Raw genomic sequence first — 19,181 nt, forward strand, 5'->3', positions numbered from 1 at the left:
CAGGTAGAGCTATGAGGGTCCGAAAATGAGCTCGGGTTGTGTGCGAGGCGAACAAGCGCGGGAATTTATATGTTCTGAACGGGAGAACAGTTAGAACGGAAGCGAGACGGTTTGAGTTCCAAAAGTTCGTGAAGGAGCAGTCACTCGAGGCACAGGATGCGGCGACATCGGGCGGAGGAGACAAGCTCAAGGTGGAACTTGCATGATGAGCTCGACACAGCAATTCAAGATTACAAATCCAACCAAGGTGGAGAATGTTAGGATTTGGTTAGATTTGTAGATTAATTCTAGTTGGATAAGAATTAATATTTAAATCTGTTGGAGATAAATTAAGATTTAAATATTAATTAGAGTATGAATCTAACTAGGTTAAGATAAATATTTAAATCTATTGGAGATAAATGATATATAGATTTAAATATTTATTAGAGTAAGAATCGTAATTGGACTAGGATTCGTGTATGTTTTAGAGAATGCATTATAAAAGCACCCTTTGGGATGCTTTTGGAGGAGAGAGTACGATGAGAAGGAATGCCTTCTTAGGTGAAACCGTACCAGGAGAGAGAAAGTAATGGTTGCATGCACCTAGTGCACGGGTGCATGTGAGAGAGAAAAAGAGAGAGTTGTTTTTTTTGTGGGTTTATAGAAGACGAGAGAAGGGTAAGAGAGATTTAAGAAAGAGGGCTCGGATTGTAGCTACTCGATACAAAAGAGGAGTCAGGTGTAATCTTCTCTTATTTAATGAATCTTATTTTATCTACATATTTTCTATTTTGGTTTTTCTTTCTTTTGTGATGTTATCAACTTTTGCTGAGGAGACGGGTTCATGGTAAAAATCCGATTCGACACTTCCGTTGCGGAATCCCAACAATCGGTATTGGATCAACAGCAGTCGGTATCGAAGCGGTTTGCGGATTCACAAAATCCGGTACCAGGGCGAGTACCGGATTCCCAACAGTTTCATGGCATTGTTCGGATGGTTTCTAATGTTTGGTATATTCCTACACTCTGGAAAAGCCCTTTATCACTTGAGAACTTTTGCAAGTAAGGGCTACGGTTTGTCAATGAGAAAGATCACTTGAAGGAAGTATGTTTGGTATTGATGAATAGAGAGCAAGCATGTAGTCTATATAAATTGATCGGTGAGACTCAAGTGGAAAAGGTGGTTGTGGCCAGCGCGAATTCAGAGTCTCCTACTATGTGGTGTCATCATATGGGACACATGAGCAAGTGCGGATTATATCTATTATCCAACCGAGAGCTTTTTTAGGTTACAAGTCCTTGCCATTAGAATTCTATGAAGATTGCATCTATGAAAAGCAATGAAGGTTGTTGTTCTCTCTGTAACATCAAAAGAGAAAGAACTATTTCGAGTTGATTCATTTGTATACTTTGGAGTTGCTCGATGCATCGTTGGATGGGTGTTTCTATTTTGTTTCCTTTATGGAATACTCTCAAAAGGCTTGAGTGTGCATTTTAAAGTGGAAAGCAGATGTGTTTGAGATTTTTAAGATGTTTAAAACCTTGTTGAGAATGAAAAAGGTTTAAAATCAAGTGCTTACTTCCTAGTAATGAAGAATATTGCTCGAGAGAGTTTGACGAGTCTTGTAGTGAGTATGGGACATCTCATGATTCCCGATATGCTGCAACAAATTAGTGTGGCGAAGAGATTGAATAGAATATTCACAGAGAGGGCTTGAAGTTGTTGGAATAGTAATTCAAACTTAATCTAAAATTTAATTAGAGATAGAGTTTCTCCAAAATATACATTGATTATATTTAAAATTTACGTAATTAAAGTATGATTTGTTATTATCCAAAGTAAAAATTAGATTTATCATCTGTTATGGCGTCATAGCTATATATAGTTAGATATGGGTTAATTAGAAAAAGAAGCCACAGTAGACATAACTACATGAGAGTTGCCTAGGATGTAATTAAATGCTTTTTATTAATAAAATATTACTTTAGTTTTCTTCTCCTCTACCAATATCTGTTCTTCATATTATTTTGTTCTATTTTAGATTTTGTGTTACATAATCGGTATCAGCACAAATACCGATTCCAACAATTGGTATTAGAGAAAATCATGCTTCCAACAATTTGGTATCAGAGTCGGAAAGTATCTTGCGACTTCTAAACAAGACAACAACAGATTCGAAAAGAATATAGAACCAATGTACCAGATAGCTACGTCAAAGTCAAGCGACTCGTAGCTGACTGACGAAGGTGACGTTCAGGTGAAACCGAAGCAAGGAATCGCTTTGAAGAAGTTGGCCTCCACACAACACAGAAGATAAGGTGGGTGTACTTTTGACGAAAAAAGAGTAAGGAGAACCCGTGAAGAAATCAAAGTAGACTTGACCAGATAATCGGCAGGGTTAGGCTAGCTAGCTAGCTGAAGTACAAAAAATTCATCGAGATCTCGATAAACTAAGGATGCCATATGAACGGAAAGGTATAAATCTAAAACATATTTTTTGGATTTTCAAGTTTAATTATGGATTTAAATTGGTTTATTCTACCTGGCTTACCAAAGTTCGATGGAATGAACTTTATATAATAGAAAATCATCATTCGATATATTTTAGAATCCCAAGATTTGTGGGATGTAGTAGAGAATAGAAATTATGAAAAAGAATTTGATAAAAAAGAAGTTAGATGGATAGACAGAGAAGTTCTATCATATATTTTTCAAACAGTAGGTCTGCCATTGGTTGAGAATATTTCAACAGCAAAGATAGCATGTGAAGCGTAGAGAATGCTAGCAAAAATTGGAGGAGAAGATTTGCAGGAAGAGGATGAAATTCAATAAGAAAAAAAATCAACCTAACGACGAAGATACAGAAGCCCTCATTCTCAAAGAAACTTGGAAAGAAAATTTTGATCAAAATCATAAAGAAGATCAAATTCATAAATAATATATAGATGATCAAGACGGTACGACTCAGACCGACGAGAAAGTTCACAATGATAGTATGATTGAAGAAATTTCTATTAATGACGAAATTATGCAGCAAATTAGGGATGAAGTTGACCATTATTTTGATATTACCGAAGATGCATATCACAAATTAGATTTACGAAAGTAGAAAGTACATGAAAATGCACAAATCGAGATCTATCAGTGTCGATCAGATTTTTCTCAGCTACCGCAAAATAACAAAATTCAAATCTATCTATTTTTTAAAAAAATTATGTTTTTCGAGATATTTGCAGTTATCCGCAATTTGTAAAGATTGATCCATATGATGAAAATTACTGATGGCCAAAATTCTGCACATGGCAGCATCATTGGACAGGCGTTATGTTGCACAACGCGAACACGATGACAAGAACAATGACGGAGATTGTGAAATCAAAGTGTACGTTTCATGGAGGTCGTGACTCGAAGATGAAGTTCGAATTAAGGGTGGATGTTGGAATAGTAATCCAAACTTAATCTAAAATTTAATTAGAGAGAGTTTATCCAAAATATACGTTGATTATATTTAAAGTTTATGTAATTAGAGTTGGATTTGTAATTATCCAAAGTAAAAGTTGGATTTATCATCTGTTATGACTTCATAGCTATATATAGCTAGGCATAGGTTAATTAGAAAAAGAAGCCACAATAGACATGACTGCATAGGTGCGTGTTGCCCAGGATGTAATTAAATACTTTGTATTAATAAAGTATTAGTTAAAGGTGTTCGTGGACTGGGTCGGGTCTGGATAGTTGATATACTGTACCCGTACCCTAAAAAGAAATGGTTAGAAAAAAAAATATATGCCCAACACATTTAACTTCAGGTTGGGTTCGGATCTGGGTACTTAAGTTACTAATATACCCATCAGGTCTATTTGAGCGGGTCTGGATAATGACTACCTGTATACTACCCGTGCAAGACCGGGTATAGATCGGGTCTAAATCGGGTACGGATACCCGTATACATATATTTTTTTATAGACTTAATTAAATAGTCTGTACACAAACTATAAATCTCCCTTTGTAAAAAACTAGCATTATAATAAGTTGTATCTAGTCCAATAAAATTCATTCAAAATAAAAAATAAAATATCTCAATACGTACATAGGTCCAAAATATATGCACCTATCATAAAGTAACATGAACAATATAATACCACAATATATATGAGACTAAAACTCATGCTCCTACTATTATATAGTTAAAATGTATATATGAAACATTACAGTGAAAAAATAAGTTTCAAGTTTTTTTAATTTTCACGAGTGAACAATAACATATTAGTTAGAATAACTAATAAAATAGTTATCAAAACTTTTCTCTTTGTCGGTTGATTCTCTTTGCGAGATTTCTAGTAACAAAAATGTTGAACTTGTCAAATAAACTTTTATAGAAAATAAAACAAAAAAAAAGAGTAAAAAAATTAGAAAAAAGAAAGGGGTGAAAGAGTGGCTAGAGTTTCAGTGTTTCACTAGGATGAAAATACTTAGAAGCCCCTTATCTATAAGTGCTATTAAAATTGATCCCTAAACTTCAAAAGTTCAAATCTTTTTTATTTAATTACTATCGATATTTCATCGGGTCCGGGCCCGGATCCGAATTTGAAAACTATTCCGGACCCTACCTATTTAAAAGTTGGGTTCGGGTCGGGTCCAAATCGGGTATGGATATAAAATATCCGGACCCATACCCGAAACTTTAATGGGTAATTTTTTTTACCCGTAGACTATCCATTTTTTATTGGGTTCGGTTCGGATCCGAATACGGTCCAAGTAGGGTCCAAGCCGGTCGGGTATGGTATATCGGATATTTTGGACAGCTCTAGTATTAGTTTAGTTTTCTTCTTCGTCCTCCAATATCTCTTCTTCATATGTTTTGTTCTATTAGATTCTATGTTACATAATCAGTATCAACACAAATACCGGTTCCAACAATTGGTGTCAGAGAAAGTTACGCTTCCAACAGGAGCATGTTGAGTACACAAAACTTAACAAAAGATTGAGGGCGAAAACTATGATCGCACCTTGCTACTTGAAAAACTGAGCGTTGACAAGGTCACTAGGGTTGCAAATCTTTGAAGAGGTTTGGAACGACAGGCACACTATTACTCTTATCTCTGTGTCTTCGAATGTGATATGTATGTGTGGATACTGAAGGAAATAAGATCAAAAATTGGATATGAACTCTCATATGTGTGTTTTTCTTTGCTACACAAAAGGTATTAAAGAGAATCATTTGTGGGGCCGTACTGCCCATAAGATTGTCGTAAGTCGTAATATTGTCTTCAATGAGGAATCCTTTTAAAGCACCTAGGAGATCAAGTGAGATGGTTATGCCACAGTTCTACTGGAGAGCTTTGAAGTATGCGATGAGGTGCAAGATGAACAAGCGCGATCAAATGATCGCAAAGTAGTTGATGATGAACTAGACTCGATTTCTCCACAATCATCCGAAGATGCAAGTTTACCGATAGGGCCACTAGCAAATTTTGGGTGTCCTAGGAGGGTCACTAGACCTTCTGCGAGGTATTATGACTACATTATTTTTTTTTATTTTTTCTGCTAATCATGTTAGTACATATATCACTTTGGTGAAGGAAGATAAGCCGACTTCGTACGAGGAGAGTTGTGAGTTAATCAGTGCACGAAGCTGGCAATGCATGATGGAGGAGGATATGGAGTCACTTTGGAAGAATAAGACATCGGAGCTTGTAAAATTATTAATGGAGCAGAATGCAATTGGATGTCGATGAGTTTGTAAGGCAAAAAAGGATAAATGAGGGAATGTAGAGAAGTTCGAGACAAGGTTGGCAGTGAAGGAATATACTCACAAGCCGAGAATTAATTTCGATGAAATCTTTACAATAAAGGCAAGAAACATCTAGTTTGTTTGTTGATCAAATTATTATACAACTTAAAATAGGCATCAAGGTACTGGTGGAAGCGATTTGATGCCTTCATAGAGTTTGGGGTTTCATAGAGTTAAAGCGGATGATTATGCCTACCTTTGTGGATATAATGACGGGAATTTCTGTATTTTTGCTATTGTATATCAACGACATGGTAGACGCAAAAAATATAAAGGATGAATATCTGTTCTGAAGACTTAGTTGGCTAGAGAATTTGCTATGAAGAACTTAGGAGCCGTGTACTAGATACTTCGGATGAGGGTGTTACGAAAGAGAAAGAATAGGAAGGTTTAGCTTTAATAGAAAGGTTATGTGGAAAAGGTTCTACAATGCTTCAATATGCAGAACGCAAAGCCAATGTCTACCCCATTTTCTATTCATTTAAAATCATCAAATGAACAATCACCCACCATGGAAGCAGAAAAGACTGATATAGCTCTGGTACCATATTCATTAGCAGTAGGGATTCTTATTTTATCATGATCTCACGAGACATGATATTGTGTAAGTAATGGAAGATGTAAGTAATTATATGGTGAATCTTGGTTGTCATCATTGGTCTATAGTGAAGTGGATCCTCCTGTATTTGAGGGGGATGACGAATTTCTCACTTTATTATGGTTTTGAGGATTTGGAGTACATTGGATATATAGTGCAGATTTTGCAAGAGATAGAGATAAGAGGACTATTACTAATATTGTATTCTCTATGAACGGTGGTACTATTTGCTGGAGATCGAAGATTCAGCCTGTAATGGCATTGTCAATGATAGAGGTTGAGTATATAGCAGTGACACATACTTGTAAGAAGGTCACTTGGCTGAAGAAGCTTCTTGGAGAAGTGAAGGTGAAGCATAATATAGTGAGGGTGAATTGTAACAGTCAAAGTGTACTCCACTTCATAAAGAATCAAGTGTTTCACTCTAGGATGAATTACATAGAAATGCGTTATCTCTACATGGAAGATGTAAGCTTTCGATGAGGGTCTTATTCGTTGTTGATGATTCATACTAATGTAAATCAAGCAAATATATTTACGATGTCAGTTAGTCGAGAGATATTCAATGCGAGCAAGACTTCTCTCGAACTTAGAGCTACATGAGGAGCGGGAGGTTGGCAATACCTTCGGATTTGGTGTTTATAAAGTTCGATACGTATCTTCAAGTGGGAGAATCGTTGGATCAAGTTGAAGCCATGTTCCGAGACAGTATCACGATTAAACGTTGAAGAAAAATAGTTGATTAAAGGTAGAAGAACCTAACTTATAGGTTCTGTGTGACGCGCCAACTTCCCAAGGGGTCACCCATCCTAAGACTACTCCCGTCCTAGCATGCTTAACTCTCTCAACCTCTTGGGCCTAGCCACCGCTCAAAATGCTTAAGCCAGGTTAAGAGTTTTAACCCTATTATATCTTATATATAGGACTGCATGAGGTCTCACATTCTCTCCCTCTTAAGCCTTGACGTCCTCGTTAGGTTCAGACTCACAAGTATCAGGTGATGTGAGACTCATCTCGCTAGCCTAAACTGACCTGGTGGTGAGCTGCTCCACACACAATAGTCAACAGCATAAGAGCTTCGCTCTTCCTGTTGTATTATTTTGGCTCAGCTGAGACTCATCTCATACTTCTAGTTAGTAATTGGCTCTGATATCAACTATGACGCTCCAACTTCCCAAGGAGTCACCCATCCAAGAACTACTCTCGTCCTAGCACACTTAACTCTCTCAACCTCTTGAGCCTAGCCATCGCCCAAAATGCTTAAGCCGGGTTAAGAGTTTTAGCCCTATTATATCTTATATATAAGACTACCTGGGGTCTCACATTCTGTAACTCCATCGTGTTCTGGAACTTGTGGAGGTGTTCTATGGAACACCAAGGTGGAATCTAGGCAGGAGGCTACTGTTTGGTATTGTGAATTTGTGTTCTGAAATATGACACACTAAGGAGTATCAATTTCCGGGACACCCTATTTAGGTTCCAAAAGATCATGATGACTATGTCGTTGTTTGGCTTAACTTTTAAAAAGTAATTTTGGGGCCAAAAGTAATTTTGGGCTCAATAGAGTGTTTAGCAATTTTATTTTTAAAATCTGATTTTGATTTTTAGAATCAAAGTAAAACTAGTTCTAAAAATCTAATTCTGATTTTGGATTCAAACTTTATATTTTTATTTTAATTTTTGACTCAAATTTTTAATTCAAATTTTAATTTTAATTTAAAATTTAAATTTATATTTGAATTTTAAATTTTAAAATTTTAAGTTTTAAATTTGAATTTAAATTTAAAATTTTAATGTAGATATTAAATTTCCAATTTAAATTTAAAATCTCAAATTTTAAATTTCAAAATTCTAAATTTTAAATTTGATTAAGATAAAATTGAAATTTTGAAATTTTAACCAAATCAATTATGCAGAAATCATTTTTCCGGAATCTAGGCCAAACGGGCCCTATTTAAGTCGAATTCATCTCCAATGTGATCTAATCTTGTATTTTAGGATTAGGAATGATTCAGAATCATCTTGTGAGGGGTTTTTAAGTAGACATCAACATTTTGAAGTGAATCGGGAGATTTGAATGGATGATAACAATCCATTCCTACTTGTATTGGGGTTTTGGGTATTTAAACTTTGTAATCCCTACACGAGGGGGCTTTAAAGTTTCATTGCAAAACCCGAAGTTGAGCGAGAAAAAGTAGGATAGCCCTACAAGTGAGATTTCTCCAATCTACTTCTTATATCTTGTGACGTAGATTAATCGAAGAAACATTGAGAAGGTCTTGCCCGTCGATGTAGGACACGCCGTAGGTCGAAGTGTGCAAATTCTTATATTCTTATTCCACTACAACAGAATTAGGTTATAGGGACACATGTTTGGGACACTTTTGAGTAAGTGTCCAATTTATGCTAAAACTTTAAAAAAAATCTACTAATGCCTAAATATAAAGCCCAATCCAACCAAAAATAAAAGATTACTCTACTCAGCCCACCACACCCAGTCTATTTGGCCCGATTACAAACAGAAAAGAAAAAAAAAAGAAAAATTAATTACCATCTTTTCTTCTTCCTTCACTTAATCCACTGAAATTTTAGACGAAGAGTCTTTCCTGTCGTCCTCCTCCGCCACCACAGCCAACGAGATAGAGTTTCGGCGGTTGCTAAATGCTTAAATAAGTGTTGGTAAATTAGCAATACTCTTTTAGGTTATAGCGACTGTCTTTAACTGTCACTATATACCTAGCGACCCCACATATAGCAACACTTTTTAAAAGTGTCAGTAATTTTAGCTAACAGCACTTTTTTGACATGTACCTACATTTAAAAGTGTCGCTATAGACCGTTTTTTTTGTAGTGTTCTTTATATTGCTTTTTTATTCTCATGCTTACTTTCTCGATCCTTTTCGTCAAGTTTTCTCTAAAGATTTTGGTTTTCCACTGCGCTTGAGCGCCAAGAAGGTTTGAAGTGCACTTAGTTACCTCTCGCTTGGTACCTTCATTATTTTATGGAATTGAAGGAGCTCCACTGCATTTGTATGCCGAGAGGGTGTGACAACCCCCAAATTTGGAATTGTCCTATATATGAAGTGTAATAGGTCTAAAACTCTTAACGTGGCTTTAACACTTTAGGGCTAGAGTAGTCTAGGATGGATAACCCCCCGGGAAGCAGAGAGATACAGTTGATATCAGAGCTAATCACTAGCTGTAAGTGTGATATATATGAGTTTTGGCTGAGCCAAAATCTGAATGACAAGCTAGGATCAGAAAATGATAGGTTAAGGCAGAATATGAATGACAAGGTTATGAAAACATGCCTCACATTACCTGGAATTTATGAGTGTGCTCGAGTCTGACAAGGACATGTGAGCTTAAAAGAGGGAAGATTGTGACACCTTTAAAATTAGGCATAGTTCCATATCTAATGTATAATAAGGTTAAATCTCTTAATCTGATTATAACATTTTAGGCCTAGAAGGTTAAAGGGGATAAATATGCTAGAGCTAGAGTAGTTCTAGAATGGATAACCCCTTGAGAAGTGAGGTACTGTTACAGAGGGTTTGAAATGTGCTCGGTTATCGGGAGTTGTAGGTGCACTCTCATATATAGCACGCTGCTAAAAACATTGATCAAGCATGCAGGAAATGACTTAACAATTGTACAAACCCCTCTGCGGGCCCCTTCATTATTTTATGAAATTGAAGGAATTCTAAAGTGCACTCTCGTAGCATGCTACTCAAAAATTGATCTGGCAGGACATGACTTAGAAATATACAAATTAAAAGAGGGGAGAAAAGACTCGTGTTAGTGCGAGTTTGACAAGTTAGTTTGTTTGATTATAAAATGTTTATATATAGTAAGTGTATAGCAGACAATGCATATATAAGAGATGGATACATTGTTGAGTTGCAAGCTAACCTCATGGCCCAAGTTGTTTGGCTTCAGAAGAGAAGGATCCCCTTCCGAAAATGCTTTTGTGAGTTGAGAAGTGGAAAACTCTTTCACCTCCTCCATGAGCTCTGATTCACTTGGAAAGCCCGTTTGCCAGCATCTATGCAGGTTCAACATCGCCGAAATCTTCGCCGGGCTTTCGATTGAAAAGGACGAGAATTTTCCATCCGCCCCTCTCAAATTCTCAATAACATCTACATTACTTATGTAATAAGCTAATAATAAACGACAATCGGCTCCAATAGTCTTGATCTAGAGTATTTGAAGTATCTAGAAATTAAAATTTGCAATTTTTCGATATCATTTGCCTAGTGATCGAAGTGGCTCAAAATCAACGGCTGAAAATAAAAATCTTATAAAATATGATGATATGACATTAAAATTTTAGATCAAAGTTATTGATCTTGTTTTATATGGTATAAAAAATTTTTATCAAAATTTTATGTGATTTGAATATTTTTACACCGTTAAACTTGCAAACGGCTCACTACGGCCATTAAAATTATTGATTTTGAGCCCCTTCGATCATTAGGCAAATGAAATATTGAAAAATTACAAAATTTATTTTCTAGGTACCTCAAATACTCTAGATCAACTCTAACGGAGCCGATCGTCGATTCAAAAGTCTGAACATCGAAAACAACTTGGAAGCATGGAGGGCTTCGTGCTTCCAGAAGCATACCAGCCCACTATATATATATATATATATATATATATTATATATATTATATATATATATATTATATTATTATATATATATATACTTATTTATATATATATATATATATTATATTATAGAGTGAGGTCTAACATATGCATCGAAGCACGGAGCCTTCCGTGCTTCCACTCGTTTTCGATGTTGCGGCTTTCGAATCGTCGATCGGCCTCCGTTAAACTTGATCTAGATTTTGATACCTAGAAAATAAATTTATTGATTTTACGATATCATTTGCCTAGTGAACGAAGAGGGCTCAAAATCAACGGCCAAAATAAAAATCTTACAAAATGTAATAATATGACATTAAAATTTAAATCAAAGATATTGATCTGTTTTATATAGTATAAAGAATTGTCTAATAAAATTCACGTGATTTGGATATCTACACGTTTAAACTTGAACGGCTCACTACGGCCCATTTGAAATTGTTGATTTTAAGCCAATTCGTTCATAGCAAATATACGAAAAATAATAAAATTTATTTTCTAGGTCTCCAAATACTCTAGATCAATTTAACGGAGCCGATCGACGATTCGAAAGTCGCGCACATCGAAACTGAGCTGGAAGCACGGAAGGCTCCGTGCTTCCGAAGCATATAACCTACCTTATATATAAATATATATATATATTATATACTATATATATATATATATATATATATATGCCCATGTACAACTTTATAGATTGACGCCCTCATACTCCTAAGTTGTTATTCAAATGATGGACTTCCGACATAACGACGATTCACTCCATTAACATAATGATTTAGAGTGATTAAGAACTCTAGAAAATAAATTTCTCGTAAATTTTCAAAATCATATAAAGTCATCAAGGGCATAAAATGAACGGTCAAATCGAACGACAGCCTAAAAGAAGATCGAGCTTATCCTTCCGAATCAAGATCGAGTTATTTGCATCTTTACCTGATTATGAAAGAATTTCGTTTTTTTATATCAAATATTCACAACTATCCGATGTTTACACCATTAAACTAGCAAGTATACCCATTACTGGCGTTAAAATTGTCAAATTTGTGACCTCTTGATCGAAGTAAATGATGTCAAAAAAATAGTAAATTTGATTTCTAGAATTTTAAATGCTGTAAATAACGAATTTAACGATGTGATCGTCGATTCGGAAGCTTATCATCGAAAACAGATTCTTAATGAGTACGAGGCGTAGCGACTCATAATAGTATAGTAGCGACCCTACTATATAAATATAATTATGAGAGAGCTAGCTGCGATATCTATCGTAGCACGACGCCTTTGTCCACAATGGTTGTTTTCAATGATGCCGCTTTCCAAATCAGACGATCGCTCTAATTAACTTGATCCTCACACTATTAAAAGTATTTGAAACAAATTTCATAATTTTTTTCGGGTATCATTTACCTATCAAATTATTAGTCTAATAATAAATCGGCTGAAAAAAAAATTTCATAAAAAATGGATGATAGATAGACTTGAATTTAAGATCAGAGTACTGATCTACTTTAAATATAAAAAACAAAATTTTCCTAATCAAAAATTTCATCTGATTGATTGTTTTACCTGTAAATTTATAAATGCATCAATCTACTATAAAATTGTCAATTTGAGACCTTTTATCACTAACCAGAAGATGGTCGAAAACTTCTGAAATTTAGTTTCCAAATATTTCAATAGGTAGATCAAGTCTAACGAGCCGTATCGTTCATTTGGAAAGCACTATCATCGAAAAAAATCAACCCTTGCACTGCTTCTAAGTTCTAGCTCTTGGTCTTACTCCTTGATACTAATAACTTTCGGATCAACCACTACTTCACCTACACATCTACCACCATCATCTCAATCTCACAATCTATTCATCCAGGCTAAAAACTCAAAAGCATCACTCATGTGCTTTTGAGAGTATTCTAGCTCAAACCATATATATATATATATATTATATATATAATATATAATATATATCTGAATACTATCGTTAGCAACCGGACGCTCCGTTGACCTACCCATTTTTCCGATAATGGAGCCTCCGAAATCCGACGATCAGGCACGTTAACATGATCTATACCACTTGAAGTATCTGAAATCAAATTTCATTACTTTTCCGATATATTTTCTTGTCCATCCAAGGTGGCGCTAATAATGAATGGCGAAAATGGATATTCTCTTAAAGGATGATAGAATTTCTGTTAATCATGATGCGAGAATATAGATTGTATAAATAGTTTAAAGATTTTCTAACCAAAATTCAATTGATTGCTTGATAGCTCTACACATGTTAAACGAGAAACCCCTTATATCAACTATTTAAACATTACTAATTAAACTTTTTGCAACTTTGATCATAGTAAAATGATGTCGAAGCTTTGAAAATTTAATTCTAAATACTTCAAGTGATATAGATCATGTCAACCGGTGCCGATCGTTTGATTGAAAGCTTCCATCATCGAAAACAAATGGGTGGCCAACGGAGCCCGTTGCTACGATAGCATTCCAGCTCAACTCTCTCCATCACATCTCTCTGTAGACTGTTGTGTATCTCTCTCTCTTTTCTCTCATCTCATTCTCTCTCTCTCTCTATATATATAATAATAAAATATGAGGATAGAATACTATTGATAGCAAAAGATAGTTTTTGTTATCAAATTTTTAGTTTAATCAAGATTCTTTCACTCATTTCTAACTATGAATTAAATAAATATAACCTAGTGGGGACCACTCAAACCTGAGCGGGATAGTATCATCCTTAACATACATTTTTCATCGCCAAGGTATAAAAATTTAATAGAAAAAAGATCTTTTGCTACCAATAGTATAGTAGTCTATAGATAGTATATTATATATATACTATATATATATATAATGATATATAATAAATATATTATATATATAATATATAGAGGCTGGGGTACGTATGCTTTTTCTATGAGTATAGAATCCTTGGTACTAAATTTCTTAACCGTTGATTGATGGCAGATGTTGGTTTAGGATAATGGTGAATCCCCACTTAGAAGATAGGGCCCCTAGGGTTGAGTGGTATTGGTTGAATGATCATAATCTAACGGGTTAAAAAGTATAGAATAAATCTAAGAGCCGAAAACTTATGAGTATAGAGAAGCCAATAATTTATAAAGTATAGTAGCCGACTTTATTTATATATATTATATTATATATATATATAATATATATAGAGTGAGCTCCTATGCTATTGGAAGCACGGACCTTCCATGCTTCCAGCTCGTTTTTCGATGTTGCGACTTTCGAATCGTCGATCGGCTCCGTTAAACTTGATTAGAGTATTTGGAGTACCTAGAAAATAAATTTTATTATTTTTCGATATCATTTGGCCTAGTGACGAATGGCCTCAAAATCAACAAATTTCAATGGCCGTGTGAGCCGTTTGCAAGTTTAACGGTGTAGAAATATCGAAATCACTGTGAATTTTGATAGAAAATTTTATATACTATATAAAACAAGATCAATATCTTTGATTTAAAATTTTAATGTAATATTATTACATTTTGTAAGATTTATTTTCAGCCGTTTATTTGAGCCCCTTGTTCACTAGGCAAATGATATCGTAAAATCATTAAATTTATTTTTCAGGTACTTCAAATACTCTAGATCAACTTTAATGGAGCCGATCGATGATTCGAAAGTCGCAACATCGAAAACGAGCTGAAGCACGAAAGGCTCCGTGCTTCTAATAGCATAGTAGCCTCACTATATATATATATATATATATATATATATGTATGTATGTATGTATAATTATAACTGCATGTAGTTTGAGGCTTAAGATTATTTTTTTGGGAAAATAGGTAGCGAGGCTAAGATTATTACAGCAGAGACAGGGTAGCCGTGAAGCCGAAGTAAGCGGAAGCCAAGACGGTGGTTGCCGGATCATCCAACCCATATCTTTCATCCCATTCTCTAAAACATACATTTGGAAGGTCAAGGGCTTGTTCGGATACTTATAATCAAATGATTATCATTCTATTTTACATTATTATATATGTTAACGTGTATTTGCACATGTATTTAGCTAGTATATATATTATATATATACGAAAAATTAAGAGACCGCTTCGGAAGGGAGCAGCATCTATCCTTTGCTCCCCACCCCATTTATGCTATATATTGAAATTAATAAGATACTTTTTGCTTGATTAATTCCTTGAAAAAAATTAATAATTTATATGTACTACAGCTTTCACTATCCCTCCATCTCATCTCACCAATTCAATCCAATTGTATAACTCAATAATATATATATATATATATATATATATATATATAATATATATATATATATATATTATATAGAAGCAAGAAAAAAAAAATAAAAAAGAAGAAAGAAAAAGCTAAAGTTTGTTGACAGCAGTGATAAGAGTGAGCTAGGAAGTAGTTTGGCAAGTTTTGTGCACATGGTGTACGAGATATGCAGGTGCACTTGGTGTAGTAATATCCTTGAAGTTCCAAATAAATATATAGCACAAAATTAGAAAGGTTTTTTATAGCACGATACCCGTTTTAGCTAGAAATGTGAATCAACTGGGATTCGAACTTGAGACGTCGGGTACCAACTATCAAGCCCTTTACCATTTGCTCTAGGGACGGCCGGTAATATTAGAAAGGGTTAAATAAAGAAAATGCTTACATGAAGGTGGTTTTCAGAATCTCCTTTATCTTTTCCTGAAAGAACCTGGAAATCCCCAATCTCTCTATCAAGTCCACCAACTCCAAAGCCTCAAGGTGGCCCTGATCAGAAGCTCCAATTGAGTTTAACCCTAACCCTCCTTTGATAGCCTCAACAAGCTCCTCCATCTCCTTCTCTTCCCCTCTTCTTGTTGAAATTACTTCACCCTTAAATGAAAGTACATATAGATATATTGCATTAACACCAATAATAAAATATAATTTTATAGCAGTGTTAACTTGAGAAAAGAATAATTATTAATTTTATATAGTATCAAAGCAGTCGGTCTTGAATAATTTAACACTCTTTTCATTTTTCAAGCGCCTGAATCAACACATGATTAAAAGAAAAGAAAATTAAAGGCCGAACTTGAACTGACTTATAGATTGGAGACGTCCAATTGAACTGACTTATAGATTGGAGACGTCCAAATCATCCTTCTATTTTTACTTTCTTTGCTAAATGAGACTCTTGGTCTTTAAATGATGAGACGTGTTGTTATATTTTGATTCTTAATTTTTTTTAATTTATTTAAAATTTTAATTTAATTTTCATAAATTTAAAAATACTGTCAAAATAAGTTGACTAAATAATAATGTGTCATTAATATAAGAGTTATGCAGTACCATAGTTATTGCCACATCATTAATATCTAAAAAATCTGGAATCTATTATATAGAGGAAACAAGAATTATTTATTCAAGAACAAATTTAGATATTTTGTTGATTTAGTTCTTAATTTTTTTTCCAAATTTACCCCTAATCAATAAAATAAAATAAAATAAAATAAATTCTAAGCATACACAAACACTCATTTATGCAACATCAAAAAGTCGGAATAAAAAGAGGTATAAAACCAAAATATAACATAATGGATGTAATCTACAATACTAAAGAGGACAGCAAATAAAAAAATTTTGAAATCTTGATAATTATTTTTTATGCCTCAAATAAATTTTACATGCAGGTGGAAACGATTAAAGTATTACATCAGCACTGTATCATTATCCAATAAACTTAATTAAATTAGGGAAAACTTCAAAAACCCTCCCTGTGGTTTCACACTTTTTCATTTTAGTACCCTGTGGTTTAAAGTTTATTAAGTTAGTACCCTGTGGTTTCTCACTTTACCACTTTAGTACCCTGTGGTTTAAAGTGTATCAAGTTAGTACCCTGTGGTTCTGCACTTTATCACTTTAGTACCCTGTGGTTTCACACTTTATCACTTTAGTACCCTGTGATTTAAAAAACCACAGGGTACTAACTTGATACAAATTAAAACCACAGGGTACTAAAGTGATAAAGTACAAAACCACAGGGTACTAACTTGATACACTTTAAACCACAGGGTGCTAAAGTGATAAAGTGAGAAACCACAGGGTACTAACTTGATACATTTTAAACCACAGGGTACTAAAGTGAAAAAAATTAAAACCACAAGGGGGGTTTTTGAAGTTTTCCCATTAAATTATGATATTTAATAGTTACAATAATTCAATAAATTTGAGTCAAAATTATAGAAAGTTAAAATTTAAGAACCAAAATATTTTTCGTCTCAAAATTTGAGGGTAAAAGAGTGATTAAACTAGGGTTTTCTACCCTGATGGCTGTGTTAAGGGCACTAATATTAAGGAGATCAATCTTTGGAGTGAGTGCTTCATTAAATATGCAGCTCATCTTATGTTGTGAAATATTAAAGGATAAACTTCAAATATCATTCCTGTGGTTTCGTAATTTCTCATTTTTAGTACTCTGTGGTTTAAAGTTAGGAATGCAAACGGGGCGGATTTGGTCCCGCCCTGACTAGCAAAACCCCGAATTCGTGACGGGTTAAAAAATACATCACATAATCCGCCCCGTCACGTAACCCGCCTGCCGTCGGCGTCCCGAATCCGCCCCGCCAACTAATAGTTTTAATAAAATTATAATATTATTAATATTTTATAAAATATAAAATAATAATTTTTAATAATATTATATATATAATTTAATAATATCAATTATAAAAATCAAAAATATCAATCACAATTCAAAACAAAATTCATAAATTTCAAATACATTAGAAATGAGAGTAATAATTTATTTGTATTTTGAACTTTTTTTGTAAATATATTATTTTTTAAGAATATTTTTTTAAAATATAAATGATTTTCGGGCCGGATTTGGGGCGGATTCGGGGTGGGTCAAAATTTCTCCCGTTTCGTGCCCCAAATCCGTCTCTTTTTGTAAAACCCCGTTTTCTGCCCCGAATCCGTTTATTTTCTCCCATTTACTGCTACCGGGGGCGGATCGGGGTGGGAGCTCCACCAACCTGGATTCGTTTGCATCCCTATTTAAAGTGTATCAAGTTAGTGCCCTATAGTTTTATTTTTCTCTTTTCGTCGGGTCCTCCGTTAATATTTCATTAAATTATATACAAAAAAACTTCAGATACCTCACTTAGGTTTATCGAATATTTACTTTGGTACTCTTTTGTTTTAACTTTGTCACTGATTTAACAAAAAAAAAATAATAAAATGGATAATAAAAAGAGAAAAATAAAAACACAGAATACTAAATTTATACACTTTAAACTATATGACACATGCATTGACACTAAATTGAAGAACTACGAAATCATAGAGGTGGTATTTAAAGTTTTTCCAATATTAAAGTATTAAAATGGAATCATAGTGGTGGGGTATTTAAAGCTCTTCCAATATTAAAATATTAAAATTGCATTCTCGACTGGTCTAAGTAGCGTAGGTATAAAATAAGTAGCTATGCGCAAAGTGATATGATATACTTAAAATAGATCGATGAGAGGGTGAAAAAGGAGTACTACGTACGTACTTGGTTCTGGAGAGCTGTTGGTGGGAGGAGCTTCTTGGGTGCTCCAATAATGGGGATTGCCGGAGCGCCGCGGCAGCAGAGGCGGCGGCGGCGGCGGCAGCGAGGTAGTGATAAATGGAAGGAGGGCGAGGAAGAGGTAAAGAAGAGAGATGGGAGATAATTAATGGAGTACCGGGCACTTGTGGTCATGGGAAGAAGCGCTTTTGAGCAAAGTGCACTGGAAAGGGAGTTTGCCAAGGCCATGGCTTTTCTTATCTCCTTTATTTGATTGCTTTCCCTCTGCAGTCCTCTTAATTGGGCTATATTTCACTTTAATTATGTGGATGTGAATGAATAACTTGCATATTACTTCATGATCGAGCTTATACATTTTATATATATATATATATATATATATATATATATATATATATATATATGTATGTATGTATAGAAAGAGATTGCAATTAATAGCGGTTGAAAACAACCGTTCCAATGTACGTAATATTATTATACAAATAAATCAAAGTCAGATTAATTATTCAACACTCTGCGCGGAACGTCGTTGAATGGTCTCACTCGGTGGCGTTTGCTTATTTCCAAATGAAGTACAAAAAAAAAAAGAGATAAAACAATGTACACTTAA

General features: G+C 34.3%; 1 protein-coding gene across 3 annotated transcripts in view; it reads right to left on the reverse strand.

Moving 5' to 3' along the window:
• Nucleotides 1-18,901, reverse strand: part of LOC109708464 (bifunctional levopimaradiene synthase, chloroplastic-like) — a 39,418-nt gene extending 20,517 nt beyond the window's left edge. The window contains exons 1-4 of one of the 3 annotated variants that reach the window (XM_020230221.1): nt 18,557-18,901; nt 15,686-15,891; nt 14,869-14,958; nt 10,288-10,515 (exon numbers count right to left, since the gene is read on the reverse strand). In XM_020230221.1, the coding sequence (XP_020085810.1) occupies nt 10,288-10,437 (150 nt within the window). In that variant the 5' untranslated portion in view covers nt 10,438-10,515; nt 14,869-14,958; nt 15,686-15,891; nt 18,557-18,901. Of the gene's footprint in view, nt 1-10,287; nt 10,624-14,868; nt 14,959-15,685; nt 15,892-18,552 lie in introns of those variants that run through there. The other 2 variants (XM_020230230.1, XM_020230236.1) reach the window with 2 other exon arrangements.

Source organism: Ananas comosus, linkage group 1, assembly GCF_001540865.1.
Source record: "Ananas comosus cultivar F153 linkage group 1, ASM154086v1, whole genome shotgun sequence".
Classification (NCBI taxonomy): Eukaryota; Viridiplantae; Streptophyta; class Magnoliopsida; order Poales; family Bromeliaceae; genus Ananas; species Ananas comosus.